The sequence below is a fragment of the Sinocyclocheilus grahami genome, unplaced genomic scaffold (assembly GCF_001515645.1).
Source record: "Sinocyclocheilus grahami isolate Dianchi unplaced genomic scaffold, SAMN03320097.WGS_v1.1 scaffold524.1, whole genome shotgun sequence".
Lineage (NCBI taxonomy): Eukaryota > Metazoa > Chordata > Actinopteri > Cypriniformes > Cyprinidae > Sinocyclocheilus > Sinocyclocheilus grahami.
In genome coordinates this window covers 377,133-397,786 of record NW_015505703.1, presented here as the reverse complement: position 1 = coordinate 397,786, position 20,654 = coordinate 377,133, and the positions used below count along the sequence as shown (strand labels likewise).

General features: G+C 39.2%; 1 protein-coding gene across 2 annotated transcripts in view; it reads right to left on the bottom strand.

The window, feature by feature from the left end:
- The window catches only part of LOC107555087 (serine/threonine-protein kinase/endoribonuclease IRE1-like), a 64,432-nt gene extending 51,235 nt beyond the window's left edge, over positions 1 to 13,197 (bottom strand). For both annotated transcript variants that reach the window (XR_001605134.1, XM_016237782.1), the window contains exon 1: positions 13,006 to 13,197. Coding sequence is in view for 1 of the 2 variants with exons in the window: in XM_016237782.1 (XP_016093268.1) it covers positions 13,006 to 13,086 (81 nt within the window). In the remaining variant the exon portion in view is untranslated. The remainder of the gene's footprint in view (positions 1 to 13,005) is intronic.
- Between the last annotated feature and the right edge of the window lie 7,457 nt (positions 13,198 to 20,654).

Genomic DNA, 20,654 nt, shown 5'->3' with positions numbered 1-20,654 from the left:
AGAAAACTAGAGGTGCACGTAAAAATCTATTCATATATGAATCACGATTCTGTCTTCTAACGATTCTAATGGAGTCACAAGTTTCAAAATCAATATTTTAAAGCAGTGGTTCTACTGTTCCTCGCGTCCCCCTGCTCTGCACACACTCTGCATCTCTCTCGCTCTCATTCAGCTCAGCTCCAACAATGAACTGTTCCATTTATACACTTATTTTCACATAGCTATGAGAAGCATTAAACATGCATTTGCAGACTTGCCGTACTGTATTAAAGCTTTAATCAGGATAAAACCATATATTAAAAGCTAACATAAGCAGTAGCATTTACAAATAGCAGCATATCTAAAAATATGAGACAACAACAAACAAAAAAACATAGGCCTACCATTAAAAGCCGTGCTTGCACAGGTTCTGCACGATCCTCTTAAATAATATCCTCTGCTTCTCAATCGGGCTCAAACTGATAAGCGATATTAACGACGCCGTTGTTTACAATACAACCGGAGCACATGCAACTTAGGTGAGGGGCGGGACGATTAGACGCTCACTAGAGGCGCTTTAGCCAATCACAACACACTGGGCTAGCTAACCAATCAGAGCCCATCGTCTATTTCTGAGGGCGGGCTTCATAAAAGCAGGAAATGAGAAGCGCATTTCTCAGAGAAGGGACAGAGCGTGTGGAATAAAGATAAATTATGTGAAAAATAATGCGTTTTTTTTTTTTTAAATGAAGCATTAACACTGCACCCCATAAACCCCATAAACAATCAAGCCTACAAAAAAAACAGTGAACCACTGGGTCATATGATGCTGCTAAAAAGAACATTATTTTGTGTATTTGGTGTAATGAAATGTGTTTATGCAGTTTAAAGTTTAAAAAACACAATATTTTCCACATACTGTACATTATTGTTTCTCCTCTATGCCCCGCCTTTTTGAAACGCGTCGATTTTTATTTTTTACAAAACTCACCGGTCTGAAAAAGCGAGGTGTGCTGTGATTGGCCAGCTATCCAGTGTTGTGATTGGCCGAATACCTCAAGCGTGTGACGGAAATGTTACGCCCCTTACCATACTGTGATGCCGTGTCCCGGCCGGAGCGATGATTCAAAAACATGAAAACCCATTACAAACGAGGCATTTGTTACATCCAGTGGGGACATAATTACTGATTATAATGACTTATACTGTCTTTTTATGCGTTGCGTTGCATTGCATCGTGCCGCGTAAACATAAAACCATGTCTGCATTTGTGATCAGAGAAATGACAAACAACAAGTGCTACTGCACACTGCCCAAAACTCGCGTTTGAATCATCAGTGGCAAATGATAAAAGAAACCGTACTTACGTGAGTCAGAAATGCCGGCATTTTAGTCTAACGTTACTCTTCCAGGATCAGTAAACAGTCCTCCATAAAATGTGCCGGCAATCCACAGCACTAAGTTGAAGTATTCCCTCAGCGACCAGCATAGATCAGCTCTAGGCATGACGAAGCAGATATCGTCCTCTTTTGGAAGATCAAACAAAGTAGTTTCGCTTTCACAACGAAACACACAGCGTCTTCAGGACATGGCGGCAGCGGCAACAATACTACAGTGAGAATAAAAGTTATGCCTTCTTTCTTTGCGTGAACATTTGGGCGGCGTTATGCAAATCTTCCCACATAGTGAGGTAGATATGTGGTGGCGTGTTCGAACGGGCTGTTTTAGGTAGGCGTGGCTGACTCTAAACTTTTATAAAGAATATCTCTTTGGATTTGAGACTTTAGTCTTTGCAAATTTACAGATTTTCTTTATGCACCAAGAGCTTGTAACACTCCAAAGAGAAAGGAAAAAATGAAATTGCATCATATGACCCCTTTAACATAGTGGCTATGTTTATGCAACTGGCCCCAGGTCTGAAAGCTAAACCTGAACTATAGACAGACTCCCGTTCAGCCACATTAACAGCAACATAACAGCACATTTCTCAAAGACACCCAACCCTGCTCACCTAGAGAAACTTGTCTGCCTCCAGTTTGGGTGAAGGTTCATTCAACAAAGAGACTTTAAAAAAATAAATAAAGACAATACATATTCTTCTGGATCACATGCTGAAGTGATAATCTGTTTTGTTTTTGCAGGTTTAGCCATTTTAATCAGACGGTTAGTGTCACTGAGTCAGTGCAAACATTACACACCTGTGAGATCTCTCATGGCCTCACATGGACCCGATCACCATCGAAACACAGCAGCATGCTCTTGGTTTCAGGAGAGAACAGAAAACATCCCGAACATCTGCTAGAACCACAGCCACGGCACTCTCACCACTCTCATATCAACACACTGCACATGGTGTGTTTAAGGGGCCTAAGAGATTGATTTAGGGTATATATACCCTATATACATATATGTGATGCTCCAAATGAACACAGATTCCTATAAAACAAACCGAACAGAGACCACAGAGATCTCGGGAGGTGAACGGAGTACAATTTCCTTTAATCTGCAGGGTCATTCACATTTGTGTGATGCCATTAGGGTCAACATGGGTCAATGATGTGCTCATCTTTTTTATTTATTACAAATGCAGTTCAATGACTGAAATACACATTTTCTATGATGAAATATTTACAATTTCTGAATTACGATTTAAAAAAAAACAGGGAGATACAACTGTCCTGATATCATAATGTAGTGAAAATCCTCATTAAAAGAATGAAATGTGAGAGTTTGACATTATCTTTTATTATTATTTCTTAGAACAATATTAGTTTAACAAAACTGCTTCACTGATTAATATTTGGAAAACTTTTGTCTGACAAACTAATCTTATAAAATTAACAAAGTCATGTGGCACAACCTATAAGTATTCAAGGTGTAAAGAAAAGTTTTTTTTTAATGTTACACAACATTTTTAAAGTCAATAATTGCAAACTTTAGTTGATAGTGGTATGTTATTCAAATCATATGAAACCTACAATTAATACAAAGAGTGCATTTCTTTAGTTTTTCAACTAAATTTGAATTAGATTTTTCTTTACCATGGACAATCTTAAATTAATTTTTTTTCTTTTCCAAAACATGAATGCAAAGTGGACACAGATCTGGTGGTTACCACTAAAATGAACTGAGCCTAATTTTAAGGCTTTAAGACTGCAATGAAAATGTTTTATACATATGATTGATTGTTTAGTCAGTCTGCTCAGCTTGACTCTTTTAAAGAGGCCTTAATTTTGAAGACACCTAATTTAAAATTATGGCAGAGCAAAAGTTAACTACAGGCATTCATTCATTTAACGAACAGTAAAATGCTTAAAATAAGTAGCTGTTATAAAGCTTAGTCATTGCATCACCCTGTTGCACAATACTACAAACTCTAGTGCAGTACAAACCAGTGGGAGTCTTAAGTTCAGCTCCACTCATGCCATTTGTCCACAGATGTATAAACTAGTGCCTGATGCTGGAGGCTTTATAAAACATGTGATTAGCGGGTCCACCCTATTCACTTGCACATCCTCATTCTCCTACTGCACAGCAGAAAAGGGAAATATGAGAAACTATTTTAATTAGACAACTGCGATATGTGCAATCATTAAAGACTACTATATGCTGGGTAGTATGCAGCAATTCAAACTTTAATTTAAAGGGATAGTTCACCCAAAAATGAAAATTTGATGTTTATCTGCTTACCCCCAGGGCATCCAAGATGTAGGTGACTTTGTTTCTTCAGTAGAACCCAAATTATAATTTTTAAGTCCAGCCGTTGCAGTCTATCAGTCGTATAATCCATGGCAATGGTAACAAAATCTATGAGAGTAAAAAAAAAATGCACAGACAAATCCAAATTAAACCCTGCGGCTCGTGACGCCACATTGATGTCCTAAGACACGAAACGATCGGTTTGAGCCAGAAACCGTACAGTATTTTTTACCTCTAATACACCACTATGTCCAACTTCCTTGAGCGCAAATCCGGATAAGCGCAAGTAAGTACCATTTTGATTAGCCGTCATACATACAATGACTGTGCACTGTGTAGCAGTGAGTGACGTATACGTATACAATGAGTGACGTATACGCACAAGAGATCACTTGCGCTTGCGTAAACTACACCAGAGCGCGTACACTCCTCACGCATCAGATGCCGTGCGTGCGCTCAAGGAAGTTGAAAATAGTGGTGTATTAGAGGTAAAAAAATTACATAAATACTGTTCGGTTTCTGGCACAAACCGATCGTTTCGTGTCTTATGACATCAATGTGTCATCACGAGCCGCAGGGTTTAATTTGGTTTTGTCCGTGCATGTTTTTTTTTTACTCTTATAGATTTTGTTACCATTGCCATGCATTATATGACTGATAGACTACAATGGCTGGACTTAAAAATCATAATTTGTGTTCTACTGAAGAAACAAAGTCACCTACATCTTGGATGCCCTGGGGGTAAGCAGATAAACATCAAATTTTCATTTTTGGGTGAACTATCTCTTTAAGGAAGGTTAGGCTGAGAGCACAGTCTCTCTGCTACATTTCGCACACATTTAGCTGTGACTATGTTCACACACGAGAGCATGAGATGTTTATTCACTGAGCCATAGATGTTCATGAGACGTAAACTGCTCTTAAGGTACAGAACCCAATCATGCATTAACCTAGGACATGTCAATAACACACACTGTTAGACATTTCTGTAATTTCTACAGTTATTTACTGTATATCACCCAGCAACCCACCATAATACTGCAAATTCACTTTACAGTAAGTAACTGTAATACCCTTTGCTAGGGCTGCACGATAAATCGGAATGGAATCGAAATCGCGATTCGACAGAAGCTGCGATTGTCATGCGTATCTTTCAGTGAAGCACGGTTCTGTGATCACCAATAAATCTCCATCCAAAGGCCAGAGGGCGCTCTCGCTCTGAAACTCCAAATATGCCTTGCAGAAGAAACCCAGAAAATGCCTATAGTGGTAGCTGTATAAACAGAAGATTTAACTGCTTTTATTGATTCAACGTGACTAATACACACGATTATGACAATATATGGTTTATCGGAGTTATTATTATTATAATTTTCATTAAAATAAAGTATATTTATAATGCAATGCCTTTATCACTGCTTAGAATACTATGAAATATGTTGCGTGCCTTATTCTGTGTAATTGAAGCCACATCTCACAGAAGGATTTATTTCAAACACTCGACTGACGTTATGAAGTGAGTTTGGAGTAAAACTATGTTATTAAATGTGGAATTTTCACATGCTTTCAGATGGAGCAGCATTTACTTCACAGCCGTAGTTCACTGAGAAGCTATGCAAACAGCTGTCATTATCGCAAGCGATTTCTTCGATTTCATAATCGCGCAATAAAATCGTCTGCGATGTTTTTGCATAACTTGTCAGTGAACTACGGCTCTGTGTAGTAAATGCTGCTCCATCTGAAAGCACGTGATGATTTACTGCTGACTACAGAACCGGCTTTACTAACAAAATGCACATGACAATCGCATTCGATTAATCGTGCAGCCCTACCCTTTGCATCATGGGAATTTTCTGTGACGTCAAACCCCACATACAGTGACTTACTGTATTTTTTTTAATTGCTGTATACTACTGAATTTGCCGTATTCTATTGGCACTTTCTTGTGCCAATAGAATCTTTAGGCACCTCTCTTTGGCGCCATTCTATTGAGGCTGCTTTATTTTCCTCATTTCTCACATTTGGATTGACAAGATTTGAATTACACAGTGTGTACAAACGCCGCAACAGCTTGGGACTGACTACACTGGCTGTTACATCACTTGTAATGATGATTGGAAAATCCGTTTGTCCTTCGTGTCAGAAAGCGCGAGCGCTTGGAGTACATCTGTGCGTCAGAAATATACCGGGCCATCACTTTACTGTCCGCATCCACTGTAGATAGTATAATGGGTTCTATATTGTCTTTTGTCGTGTCGAGTCACGGAGCCAGTGCGGCAGCCCGGGGCAGCGGGTTTTGCCCGGGGGTGAACCCGCGAGACTGGAAGAGTTCCAGAGAACATCAGCGCTGTGTGTCGATGCACCTTACGAGAGAATAAGAACAGTAAGCAAGGTAAAAAATATATGTATGTTTGTCTTTTTGTGTCAACATTTTTGCACACCAGTTTAACCTAGTAACATTTACCCATCAACATAGCGGTAGCAAACTTTACTATGGTAAACTGCGCTGTCGTTTCAAACGACTTTTGTCCGCTTGTTGAATTACCGAATTAAAATTACTTTTAACGAGCAACGCTTATCTTGTATTAACATTGTAACTAATGTGAAATTTTGCTCAGGTGTTAGTAGTTAATGTTGGCCAGTAGCCTATTGAGAAAATAAAATCGTATGTTAGCCAAGTTAAACACGTTTTATGGCTAGCTGCCTTTCTAGTTTTAGAATTTCTTTATTATAGTTTTTAATGGAATTTAAGATTTACTGCATTTTTTTGTATTTGTGTTTTAAAGGCAACTACAATGAAGCATCAAGAAAGACATGAGCAGGCCAGCCACCCTGAGACTGATAATTCATGATAAGAGAACAACTATTGTTTTGAGAGATTTGTGTATTCTATATGGGGTTTGCCTTTTAAAAGTGTGCCATTACTACTTGTTTTTCCAGAGAAGACATTTCTGTCACTAACAAAGTGGATGGTAAGCAAAGGTGGTGGCCACGTTTTCAGCACCTGGGTTTTGCAGATGGCTATGTATTCTTTGGCTGCTTATCTTTTTTCCCCATCATTTCTGTTGCCTAAAGATTCTTTGTTAGGATAAATCCAGATGATACGACATAATGCACTGCAAAATGTCCTAAGACACACTGTTCCAGCATTGGAAGACTGTATTTATAAGTGTTATACATGCAATGTTTTAAATAAAGAATTTGATATTTTGTAATTATTGTGTCTGTTTGAATTGAATGCCAGTAGTACTATGTAGGGTAAAAATAAAATGAATTCTATATAAAAATTATAAAATCTAATGAAATATATTCAAATGAATTACAGAACTATACAGTGACAGTGACATGGCATGTGACCAAGTATGGTTACCCATACTAGGAATTAGTGCTCTGCATTTATCCCATCCTAAGTGCGCACACACAGCAGTGAACACACACCCGGAGCAGTGGGCAGCCATTTATGCTGCGGCACCCGGGGAGCAGTTGGGGGTTCGGTGCCTTGCTCAAGGGCACCTCAGTCGTGAAGGTGTATTGAAGGTGGGAGAGAGCGCTGTACATTCACTCCCCCCCCACCTACAATCCCTGCCGGTACGAGACTCGAACCCGCAACCTTTGGGTTACGAGTCCGACTCTCTAACCATTAGGCCCCGACACGTATACGGATTAATTTGATTTTTTTTTTTTACAGTAATTTACTGTAAAAAGTACAGTTTGCAACTGTAAACCAAATAATAACAATGTTGCCAGTTAGTTACTGTAAAAACCCTTTGAAATGTCTAAATGTCTATAGTGGAGGGTGCCCTCCACTATGGCCTACTATGGCTCTCACATGTCAGTACGGCTCTCAGCACACACATTGCTCACATACACCTGCGATAAGAGATTAACATAGACCTCTACCCACTGAGTCTGGCAGCAGGCAGCAGCCATGTGCTCTATGCCAGAAGTCTACTGCGGTCATGAGTCACACACTTCCGGAGTGTTACAAGTCCAAACAGATATAAAAGAGTAATATGGAGCATTAATAAGAGAATAACAGACTTTATTAGATGTCATATTGAATTCAATGTGGATGAAAACAAGGCTGTGAGAGTCTTTACAATGGCATGAACTGTTCAAAGATCCTACATCATGTCATTTTCACAACTTTCAAACCTGTTTTAATGGAGCTTTTGTGTACTCTATAAGTGTTTTTGGAAATATGTTTTGTCAGCTGAACAACTGACATGTTGTTAAACAACAGTACAATCTAAACACTTTCTACTTTTATCCCTTACAGCCTAATTTTAATTTACTGTCAAAAATTTAATATAGCATATACTAAGATCTATACAGAGGAAAATGTGTTAAGAAAAATGTTACGGTTTCTCACTAATGGGATATGTGAGTAGATATGACTTTGAACTGATGAGTGTATATAATGTCTGTATATAATGACTGTATGTAATGTATATAATGTATAAGATGACATGTATTTATATTCAGTATTCTGGAGTAACTTGATCGATACAACAATAAAACTTAATGAATCGATCCTGCTGGGGATTGAACTGTTCAAACTTTAATTTACCAGCCCAGGTGTTTATGAACTACTCTAGAGCATCTCGCTGATGTCTGTGGATCCTAGTAAAAGTTATCAGATTGAGGTGAAGCATCACTACTCCCGGTCTGTGACTAAACTGGTGTTAATTCTAGTGTGATATTTAGTTAAAAAGTATGTTCTGGAAAGGATTGGTCTTGAAAGGATTATACTGGCTGTAGGCTGTAGCTTATACACTGTAGACCAGGGGTCCCAAAACTCAGTCCTGGAGGGCCGGTGTCCTGCAGAGTTAATTAACTTGCCTCAACACCCCTGCCTGGACGTTTCAAGTATACCTAGTCACAGGGCCGTCGCAAGGGGGGTGCGAGGCCCTGTGCGAAGTTGACGTGCGAGGCCCTTTGCAGTTTGTGTGTGTGTGGTGGGGGGGTTGCTATAGTATCGAACGCAACTTTAACACGCATCAGATCGATTGTGATGCCGTGCTCACTGACATGTTTGCGCACGAATCACGGTCACGCACACGCTCCTAAGAATTGTAAGTATGCGTACAATGAGCACTCAGACTGATCTGAGATTTGCCCCGCAAACATTTTCGCAGTTATTATAGGCCTGTGTGTCCCGTATCTCTGTCGACTGAAGCAGCCATGCCATTAATTGTGATGCCGTGCTCACTGACATGTTTGCGCACGAATCACGGTCACGCACACGCTCCTAAGAATTGTAAGTATGCGTACAATGAGCACTCAGACTGATCTGAGATTTGCCCCGCAAACATTTTCGCAGTTATTATAGGCCTGTGTGTCCCGTATCTCTGTCGACTGAAGCAGCCATGCCATTAATTATGAATTTATCAGTCTTTTGCATGCCAAAGTCAATTTCTGCATAGAAATATTACGCCAAATAGAAGCATAAAATCGTGCTATACGCACTTTCATGAGATCGGGTTAGCCTACAACAATTAATTTGTTGGCTATTTTACAAATGGGAATACAACGAATTCATGACAATGTTTTACATTCAAGCTACCCGTAAAATTTATAGTGAAAAGTAGGCTACTTTAAAAGCGTCTGGAATGTAATAAAGTAATTGCATTGCAGAAAATCCTTTAAATTTTAAGGTATTCAGAACAGAGCAACATAAAAATCAGAAAATATAAGCATCTATTATAGGACAAGTTTTACATATATGCCATAATAATTTGTGTTTTATTTTTTAATTGTACGGAATTAAACGCAAATAATAATCGGGCCTGTTTTAGGCTTTTCCTTACTTTTATATTTTAGACATCCATCCATTATGGTAATTAAAAAAAATTACTCGCCATCTCCTCATTGGATGTGCCTTTAGAGAGAAATGCACGGATTACATAATGAAAGAGTTTCTATTTTCGATGTAAATTATTTCGTTTTAAAGTAGCCTAGTAATTCAAAGCTTTCTATAGATATTAGGGATGCACCGATATGAAAATTTTGGCCGATACCGATAACCGATTATTCTTTATTTTTGAAAGCCCCGGTAAACTGAAGTGCTCTTTTAACTTAACCAAACGCATTCTATATGAGATAAATCAGATATACATCAAATAAACACAATATTACAATGTACAATTGCACAAAAGGCTGCAAACGAACAGCGCGCATCTGAAGTGTCTCTGAAGAAAATAATGCATTATTTATCGGCTTTAAGATATCGGCCAAATTTTCTTATCAGGCCGATACCGATAACAGAAAAAATGAGCCGATATGGGCCGATACCGATATGGTGGCCGATATATCGTGCATCCCTAATAGATATATATTTTGATCATGTCTGTGGGGTAATTCGTTGAGCTTAGGTTCATCATTGTGAAGTGCTCCTGTTCAAGCCCGAGACGGCAGAAAGCGTTTGTTTTCTTTATTTTATAAAAGCACACCGTTTTGTTGATATTGTGTGTGCACACAAATAAAACTAGACCCTTTACAGTTTACAATGATGTATTACTCTTACCTTTATGAGCAAAAATGACTGCGTATTTTAAGTTGTTTCCACTGTTAGAAAAAAATGCAAGCGATCGCGCTGGCGCCTCCATGTCCTGCAAAGTGCGCTTTAGCTTCCACTCTCCGCACAAACGATTGGATATGCGTCTAACAGCGCACATTTATCTAGGTTAAACATTTAAACTAACATTGCGATATGCTTGAACTGTTTTATACAGTATACAGATTTTATTTTAGGCAAGTCGTGATGATTTGCGAAGGCTAAATTGATCAAACATATAGGCCATGATCAATTCACTGTCTGTCGCTGGTCGTTACTTAAAAAAAAAAAAAAAAAAAAAAAAACCCAAAAATGGCTCCAAACGGTTTTCTAATTTAACGTTATAAAAAAATTAAAACAAAATATAATCGCTTTTCCATTACATACAAAACTGAACTAGCCTATTTTAATAGCTGAAATAGTAGTATAAGCTTTTTTTGCGGGGGGAAAGGGGAAAAGAGACAGGCTAGGGCCTATATTTGAGGGCCGTGCAAGGCTCTAATCCACTTCATCCAATGCTGTTTTGTTCTCATCTGTGAGCATGCTCTTGATTAATGTATTTTACCATTTTGTTGAGTTTAAAACGTGTGACATTCGTTCTTCTCTCACTGATCATTTGCCCCCCCCCCCATTAAAAAAAAAAAAAAAAACACAAAAATGGCTCCAAACGGTTTTCTAAATTAACGTTATAAAAAAATTAAAACAAAATATAATCACTTTTCCATTACATACAAAACTGAACTAGCCTATTTTAATAGCTGAAATAGTAGTATAAGCTTTTTTTGCGGGGGGAAAGGGGAAAAGAGACAGGCTAGGGCCTATATTTGAGGGCCGTGCAAGGCTCTAATCCACTTCATCCAATGCTGTTTTGTTCTCATCTGTGAGCATGCTCTTGATTAATGTATTTTACCATTTTGTTGAGTTTAAAACGTGTGACATTCGTTCTTCTCTCACTGATCATTTGCCCCCCCCCCCATTAATTTATGTACTGCATAACAATAATAAAGCAATTAAATAAGTAAATAAGAATGCTAAAATAAGTTCTAGGTTTGTAGTTATTTATGAACATTATTGACATTCGCTCCTCTCCACCTGTAGCTGGTGTGTGGTGAGCGCACTGCGCCATTGTACTGTGGCTGCCGTCGCATCATCCAAGTGGATGCTGCACACTGGTGGTGGATGAGGAGAGACCCCTCCACCCCCCACCCCCCACATGACTGTAAAGCGCTTTGGGTGTACAACAATAGACAATAAAGCGCTATATAAATGCATCATTCATTCATGAAGAGTTCAGATGGAAAAGTCTCTAAGTGCCATCTAACATTTTCTTCTAAAATGATTATTTTCTCAGGCTCCTATGTTTATGGTCAGTTATTTTACTTTAATGGGAAAGAAAATAAATTATTAATTGCCATTAAAGTGAAATTACTGCACCTACACATAGGAGCCTGATAAAAACGCTAATTTTAGAAGAAAATTTCAAATGGCACTTAGAGGCTTTTGCATCTGAACTCTTCATATGAAATAGAAATCAATTTACACTATTTGAAAATAATATTTTAAAATGTGCACATTAACACTTATTCGTATGTCTTTTTTCGACTGAAAACGCAAACGTCTCTCGTCACGTTCATTTATGATTTACATGAATCATGATCGCATATTTTCAATTCAAAACGGCAAAATTTCATTGAACGCTGAGTAGTTTGCATCACTAGATAGTCTATTACTGTCGGACGCTGAACATTTCTATCATAAAACAGTTTTCTAATACAGTACTAGCTACTTACATCTTTCCACAAACTCTCGTTGCGTTGTGACAGTAAGACCCGCTTCTTTGACTTGATTGGCCATCTCGATCATTTTGACATTGACGAGCGCTGTTGGACCACTGAGGCAGACCAGCCTAAAAGTTTAACTTTTAAAACTTTTAGTCATCCTAACAACAAACAGCTTTACTCATTCGTATACAGTCTTATACGGTCTATCAGCAATGACTATTTTAGTCTTTCAAAGGACAAAATGGGTGGGAAAACAGTAATAAAAATTAGACATAAAATGCAGGCCAGGAGCGAGGTCCTCTAGAGGTGCGAGGCCCTGTGCGGTCGCACACTTGGCACAGCCCTTGCGATGGTACTGCCTAGTAAGAGCTTGATTAGCTTGTTCAGGTGTTTGATTAGAGTTGGAGCTAAACTCTGTAGGGCACCGGCCCTCCAGGACCGAGTTTGTTGACCCCTGCTTTAGACAAAGATACTCTGGTTAATTGCTAAAAAAAAATGAAATACTACAGCAGAGTACAGAAAAGTATGGCAAAACTTAGGATAGGACAGCATAGTACAACATAGGATAGGTCAAACCCATTTCTAACAGGGCAATCGAGACATAACTTTAAGATAACTCTTGACACTATTGAGCATCCACATACACGGATCAGTTCAGCATCATATATAACAGCACAGCTTGTTACTGTAGGCCATATTTTGCTCTTTGTGCATATCTGAAAAGTCTTCATTGCTCATACACTCAGATCAGATCAGATAGCAGGTCAACACAGTTCATCCTTACACATATTCAATGGCACCCAAACTAGACTAATAATAAAAAGACGATACAGGGCCACAGGTCAAAGTGATCAGAGATCAGGAGGACGGTAATAGATCGGCAGTGTTCAGACTCATCATCAGGCTCCCTTGAGTCTAGTATAATTGTGTTAACCTGCGTTATAATGATCGGTGATCGGGAGTAGCTAGAGTAATGGATCAGTAACTCACCATCAGGCTGCAGTGACTCCAGCATATGATCGCAGTTATAATCCACACCAGAGCCCTGCTGCACACTCCCCACGCCATCATACACACATATAAGCACGCGGACTTGTGAATACACGGCAGATATGTTTGTTTACGGAGTCATTGTACTGTGGTACTACTGAACAGACGGACTCGATGCGTTCATCAGCGCGCTTCCGCTACTGCGCATGCGCACAACACTCTGGAGGCGGGGGTATGAAGCGACGTCACCTTCTTTTGGAACGGAAATGGGAAGTAATTTATTATTTGTGTTGGAGTAATTTAATATTTATTTAGGTTATCATTTATGGATACAACCTTAATACTGAAAATGATAAGCTTTTTGAATCTTTAGAGGAAAGGATTCTACTCTGGTTTTATAAGCACCCACAGGCATTTTTACTGATTGGAGGGGATTTTAATATTACTTTAAATGACATGGTTGATAGATGGCCTCCAAAGCAGCCAGGTTCATCCAATACTATTTTAAAGACTTTTGTGCAGAAATATAATTTGATTGATATATGGAGGGAAATTTATCCTAATCAGTGCTCTTATACATGGAGTAACAAAAATGGTACAAGGCAGTCCCACATAGATTTCTTTCTGGTTTCGTGGAGCATTTTAAAAGAGAATATGTCAGTAAACATTCTGGTTACTCCCTTAACAGATCACAAGGCAATTTATATAAATATTAGATCTTCCTCTTTTGTAGCGTCATGTCATACTTCTTTTGGAAAATGTTTCTCATGAGGCAGTCAAATTGGAACTTATAAAATTAATATCCTTTTACTGGGATTTGGCACAAAAGGAAGGTACTTTTAGCAGGTATTGGGAACTTCTAAAATATGAAGTTGGTAAATATTTAAGGTCTTATGGTAGTTTTCTTTCTAAACTTAATAGAATTTTGGAGGAGCAACTTGTATCTGAAATTACCTCTCTTTCCATGGTTTCTCCCGATAGACTTTCGCCTGAGGAAAAAATACAATTAAGTGATTTACAGTATAAATTGGATGCAGAAGGTGCATTTGTCAGGTCTAGAGTTAAAGGGGTCATATGATACTGCTAAAAAGAACATTATTTTGTCTATTTGGTGTAATGAAATGTGTTTATGCAGTTTAAAGTAAAAAAAACACATTATTTTCCACATACTGTACATTATTGTTTCTCCTCTATGCCCCGCCTTTTTGAAACGCGTCGATTTTTACAAAGCTCATCGGTCTGAAAAAGCTAGGTGTGCTCTGATTGGCCAGCTATCCAATGCGTTGTGATTGGCCGAAAACCTCAAGCGTGAGACGGAAATGTTACGTTCCTTACCATACTGTGATGCCGTGTCCGGAGCGATGAGTCAAAAACATTAAAACCCATTACAAACGAGGCATTTGTTGCATCCAGTGGGGACATAATTACTGATTATAATGACTTATACTGTCTTTTTACGCATTGCATTGCATTACATCATGCCGCGTAAACATAAAACTCTGTCTGATTTGTGATCAGAGAAATGACAAACAACAAGTGCTACTCTACACTGCCCAGCTCCACCCTGGCCCCCCAGATCCTCTGCATCCCCCTGGCTCATTGGCTCTCCATCTCTGCCTCGGGCTCCTCCGCCACCTGTTCTGCCGCCATTGGTCAGACCCCTGGAGTCGGAGGCCATTCCTCCACCATGGCTCCTCCCCTCCGTTGGCTCCATAGTGGGTTGCCATCATGGCTGCTCCAAGTTCTTGCTGTTTCCTCCCTGGCTCCTCCCTCCATCGTCACCTCCCTGGTCTCTGTCTGCCGGCCCCCTCCCGGGTGTCCATCCTCCTCCTGAACCGCCTCCCAAGTTCCCACCCGTGCCCCCCCTCTGTTGTTCTACGGCGTGAGGACGCACCTTCCTGGAGGGGGGTGATATGTCAGGATCATGGACCTGTTTTATGTTTTGCCCCTGTTTCTGTTCCCGTGTTCCCTTATTTGGTCATGTTCCTGTCCTTGTTTAGTTAATTAGTCATTCTGTGCACCTGTGTTTGGTAACTGTCCTGTGTTTATAAGTTCTTGTCTGTGCATTTCTCCTCTGCTGGGTCTACTTGTTGTGAACAACTGTAGTACACAACTGAAGTAACTGTATCTCCCTATTGGATCATTAAAAGACTCTCGTTCTGTGAAGTCTCCTCGCTTCCTCATGCCCGTGCTCCAGCGTATTGTGACACTTATATTATCTATAAAAAAATTAATTCTATAACAGATGAGACACAGTCTGGTTTTCTCAACAATATACATATATCAAATAATATACGTTAGTTTTTGAATGTCTTAGATTACTCCAATTTGATTAGTGATGATAGCTTTCTTCTCTGTCTGGATCTGGAAAGCGGTTAACACTTTGGAATATAATTTTATTTTTCAGTGTCTCAAAGTTTGGATTTGGAAAAAATTTTTGTAGTGCCATTAAAACTTTATACATGAAAGGTAGTAGTTCAGTTATTTTAAAACATGTAACAATTCGTCGTTTTGAATTATTGAGGGGCATTTGGCAGGGCTGCCCTATTTCCCCTTACCTTTTTCTTCTTGCAGCTCAGATTCTTTGTTCTCATATAAAAGCCAGCAGTTTAAAAGGGGTAACTATTGCTGAAAGAGAGGTGATTATCAGTCAGCTTGCTGAAGACACAACCCTTTTTCTTAAAGATGAAAGGCAGATTTCACTTGCAATAAATATTGATTCATTTTCTAAAGCCTCAGGTTTATGCTGAAATATTCAAAAGTGTGATATTTTTTGCCATTAAAGACTAATGAATCCTCTGTCCATAATATCCCAGTGAAAGAAAACATTTGTTATCTAGGTGTGTTAATTACTAAGGATCAGGAAGAAAGATGTAATCTTAATTACCAACCCCTTATTGTTAAAACACAGAAAAGATTTAACCAGTGGCTACAAAGGGATCTCTTTGAGACGTAGGGTACTTCTCACAAAAGCAGAATGTGTCAGGGTTCTGCCACTTCGGTCTAGTTCAGGGGTAGGCACGTTCGGCCCTAGAGAGCCGCAGTGCAGAGTTCAGCTCCAACCCTAATCAGACACACCTGAATAAGCTAATCAAGGCTATATAGGCAGGGGAGGGTTTTTTTTCAGGGTTGGAGCTGAACTCTGCAGGACTGCGTCTCTCTAGGACCGAACTTGCCAACTCCTGGTCTAGTTTATTCATAGTTTTGTGACAGAGCCCGGACACTCCCATCATGTCGTGTTTTCATGTGAGCGCACGGATCTCTCTTGTCTCTTGTTGGAGCGTGGTGTTCGGATCCCGGCACTCATGTCTTGTTCAGACTTCTTCGGACAGTTCAGACTGTTCTTGTTCAGACTTGGTTCGGACACTCGCGCTCCATGTTCTGTATTGTTGTGGGAGCGTGCGGTCTCGAGTTCGCTCGGGCCGTACGCTCTTCTGTCCTCGTGTCTTGTGTTGTTGCACGCAGCTTGTGTTTTCGGCTGCGTGCTTTCATGTTATGTCTTGTGCTGTGTATCACGCAGCTTGTGTTTTTCATTGGCTGGGTGCGTTCATGTTGTCATCCCTTGTGGAAAAAAAGTACACTTTATTGTATTTGTAATATATTACCTGTTTTAATAGTACATTGCAAATATACTAACAAAAAAATTACTATCTTTAAATATATAAAAAAAAGTATGTTAGCATCATGCCTTTGTCTATTTTCACAATCTTTTAACACACTTTAAAACAATTGTAATTTAGTATATTTTCTAAAAATATATTTTACAAAAATATGCTTTAATTAAAAGTTCTGTTTATTTTTTATAAGTATATTTATTTGCACTTTACTTAAATATATTTTTTAACTGTGTGCTGAAAATGATCATTGTAACAATGCATTGAAAGCATACTTTCAAAGTACATTATTAAATAATCCGAAGTTGTAGTATATTTTAAATCACATTTGAGTCATTTTTAAGTTTACTTCTTCATGCTTGGAATTCACTTCATTACTTGGACATGCCTTGTTTTCAGAAAGTAATAACACAAATAAATACATTATAAAGTGTACAGTCAAGTAAACACTGTCTATATTGCATGGGCAAAAACTGAATCACTCTGCATTAATATTATTATATTATATTGCATTATTATAACATATCATTATACATTTTATGGAGAAATAAAGCTGAAAAACAAAAATTGACATTGATATCTGTATAAAGCTGCAGAAGTTGTTCCCCAGGAATCAGTTTTTAGTCTCTTTCAATATTGTTTGGAAGTGGAATGACATACAGTGTGTCTTTTGACCTAATAATTACACATTTACACTTGAGTGATTGAGGATGGACAGCAAATACATTGAGACACTATATAAATGTTGAGGATATATTTAGCTGAACATCTCTAAAAAAAATTTCCTCCACGCACGGCCTTTAGCTAAAACAATCTGTTTGTGGTGGATGCAGAAGATGCCCCAGCCTCACACTTGAAAGCCATCAGGGTCATAATTTCACAGAATGTTCCATCACTTAACTGTACAACAGAATTGTTTCTCTTTTAAAGAGTTGCGTTATTACAGGAATGATCAAGAACACTGCTCACTGAGAATTTTTTTTTAATGCTGTTCACTTTTAAACAATTCCTTTTGAGTTAACCCTATTATATCAGGTTTCCCATTCAAACACGACTGCATCATGTTGAACAGACTTGAAACTATTTTTTTTCTTTTAAATAATGTTTTTGGAGAAAATATGTTTGTATACGAGTACAGGGCTATAGGTTATTATAACAAATTAAAAGCTAATCAAAGTGTGTTTGCAATCAGTTTATTTTAGCTATATTTAAATAAACAAATTGTATTTGTTTATCGTATATTGTCAAATTTAATTTTTTTAATTTAAATGTAGCTAAAATAAATGGTTTGCAACCACTTACCTTAAAAAAGCAATAACTTTTACTTATGGCAAAATATATATTTTTAGTGTGTTTACTAAAAAGATTCAAAAACCGCGCCCTTTATCTAGTCAGTCCCGTGACGTCAGCCCGTCCAATCACAGCTGAGCTGAGCTCACTCAAAACAGTGTTTTTTAACGTTACAGGCTTCTTATTAAATTAATTAGATATAGCCTAGTCACAAAATACTGCTGTAATTCAGCAAGCAGAGCATACAAAACAGGTTCCTCTGCTTTGAAAGTTGAGTGACTGATCGTCCCATTCACACGGGGCGTCTCGTCAGCGTTAACTCTTGACGGAGGGCGTTTCTGAAGCTTGGTGCTGACGCGACCGTCATAGTGACAACAGCCAATCACATTAGTCTTCTGGTGTTGAATGAACACGATTGGCTAGCGTCTGCGCTAGGGTATTTGCATATGGCGATCTGATTGGCTGACGCCTGCGTTGCAGGCGTTTGAAAAGTTGAAAAGTTTTCAACTTCCGCCGCGAGCAACGGACCCAGCGCGACGCGACGGACCTACAATTCATTTCGCCAACGCTTGACGTCACTCCATTCAAAGAAGAAACATTAATTTTCTGTAAAGCTGCTTTGAAACAATGTGTATAATAAAAAGTGCTACACAAATAAATGTGAATTGAACAAAACTTGATGCATAATTTTTTTCGCCTCTCCAGATCAGTAGGGAAACCATACATTCACACTCCAACAACATGGTTTATAGCAGGGGTCCCCAAACTATGGCCCGCGGGCCGAATGTGGCCCACCCCCACATTTGGACCGGCCCTCTGAACAATGCCAGAGACATATTTTGAAAAGGAACTTTAGTTTATACGGTTTCACTTATATCATGTCTATATTTCATAATAAATATTGGCTTTCAGACTAAAATTTCCCTTAGTTATTAACGTAGCCTAATTATTTGTTAAATTCACCTACTAACAGAATGGTACGTTCAACATAAGGTACCATCGCGATCGAACAGGTGATGCGCGAACCAGCGAAAAAATTCAAAGAGACGACAAAATGGCCAAACAGTTGGGAAAGAGAAAGGCTGATTCAGAATGCATGGTATTTAACCAAAAGTGGACAAGTGATTAGCAGAATACATTTGTTAGCCAAACCCAGCTGAACCAGTCATCCGTTCGAGCTGATTGCAACCAGCCGTAGGGCATTCAGTGATGGCGAGTTTGTCAAGAAATGTATGAATGCTGTTGCTGAGGAGGTGTGCCCCGATAAGAAAGATGTCTTAAATGCGGTGAGTCTGTCCGCAAGTACAGTCACCAGACGAATTGAAGAAATGGGGGATAATGTATATGCCCAGTTGCAGGAGAAAGTGAAAGAATTTGAATATTTTAGCATTAGCACTGGATGAGAGCAATGACGTGCAGGACACAGCACAGCTGCTAATTTTTCTTTGCGGAGTTAGCTCAAACTTTGAAGTGTCAGAGGAGCTAGCAGCCCTACAAAGTCTAAAAGGCACTACGACAGGGGAGGATATTTTTGGTAAAGTGTGCCAAACGATGGGAGAGCTGGGTCTAGACTGGTCTAAGCTGGCCAGCATCCCTACTGACGGGGCTCCTAGTATGGTTGGCGATTCGAGGGGGCCTATAGGACGCATGAATAAAAAAATGGAGGAAAGAGGTCTAACCCCACCGTTACAAGTCCACTGCCTGATTCACCAGCAAGCACTCTGCTGCAAAGTTCTGAAGTGGGAATCAGTCATGAAGGTGGTGGTGTCATGCATAAATTTCATCAGAGCAAACGGACTTAAACACCGGCAGTTCCAAGCCTTTCTCGCCGAGCTAGAGTCTGCTCACGGAAATGTGCTTTACCACACAGAAGTCCGATGGTTAAGCCGGGGCAGAGTTTTGAGGCATTTTTATGAGCTGCTACCCTAAATCAACACCTTTCTTCTGACAAAGGGCAAAACTGTCCCAGAACTGATCGACGCAGAATGGAAATGGGACCTCGCCTTCTTAACAGATGTGACAGAAATGTTGAACTGCCTCAACTTGCAGCACCAAGGCAAGGGGAAACTAATATGTGACATGTATTCCCACATAAAAGCATTTGAGGTGAAACTAGCACTGCTTGTGGGACAAGTGCAAAAGCAAGACTTCACTCATCTCCCCGTTACCCAAAGTCTCTCAGCTGAGAAACCAGTGGCTCCATTCCCAGCTGAAAAGTCCGTGGAAGCGCTGGCAATGCTGAAGGCGGAGTTTGACGTGCGATTCCGTGAGCTAAATGTCCACTCTAAAGAAATCCGCCTTTTCTTTGCTGCCGTCATTGATGAAGCCTGCCTTCTTATCAGTTTGAGTTGGCTGAGTTACAGAACTGTGATGTTCTGAAAGACGCATTTAAGCCCAACGGTCTCCTTGAACTCTATGCTGCCCTCCCTCTCGAGACATACCCAAACATCAAAAGGCATGCAATGAAGATGTCTATATGTCTCTTGAAAAGTAATCATTTGTCTGTACGGTGCATAACAAAATAAACTATTCTAGCATTAGAAGGCATAATAAATACATTTAAAATCATAATAAAATCTCCACAATAATAGTCACTCCGGCCCATGTATTTTTTCTGTTACAAACCGACCCGGCCCCCCATTAAAGAAAGGGAAAATTATGTGGCCCTTGCAGAAAAAAGTTTGGGGACCCCTGCTTTATAGTATGTAAATAAGTGCATAACAAAAGTCAACATACATAAAATAT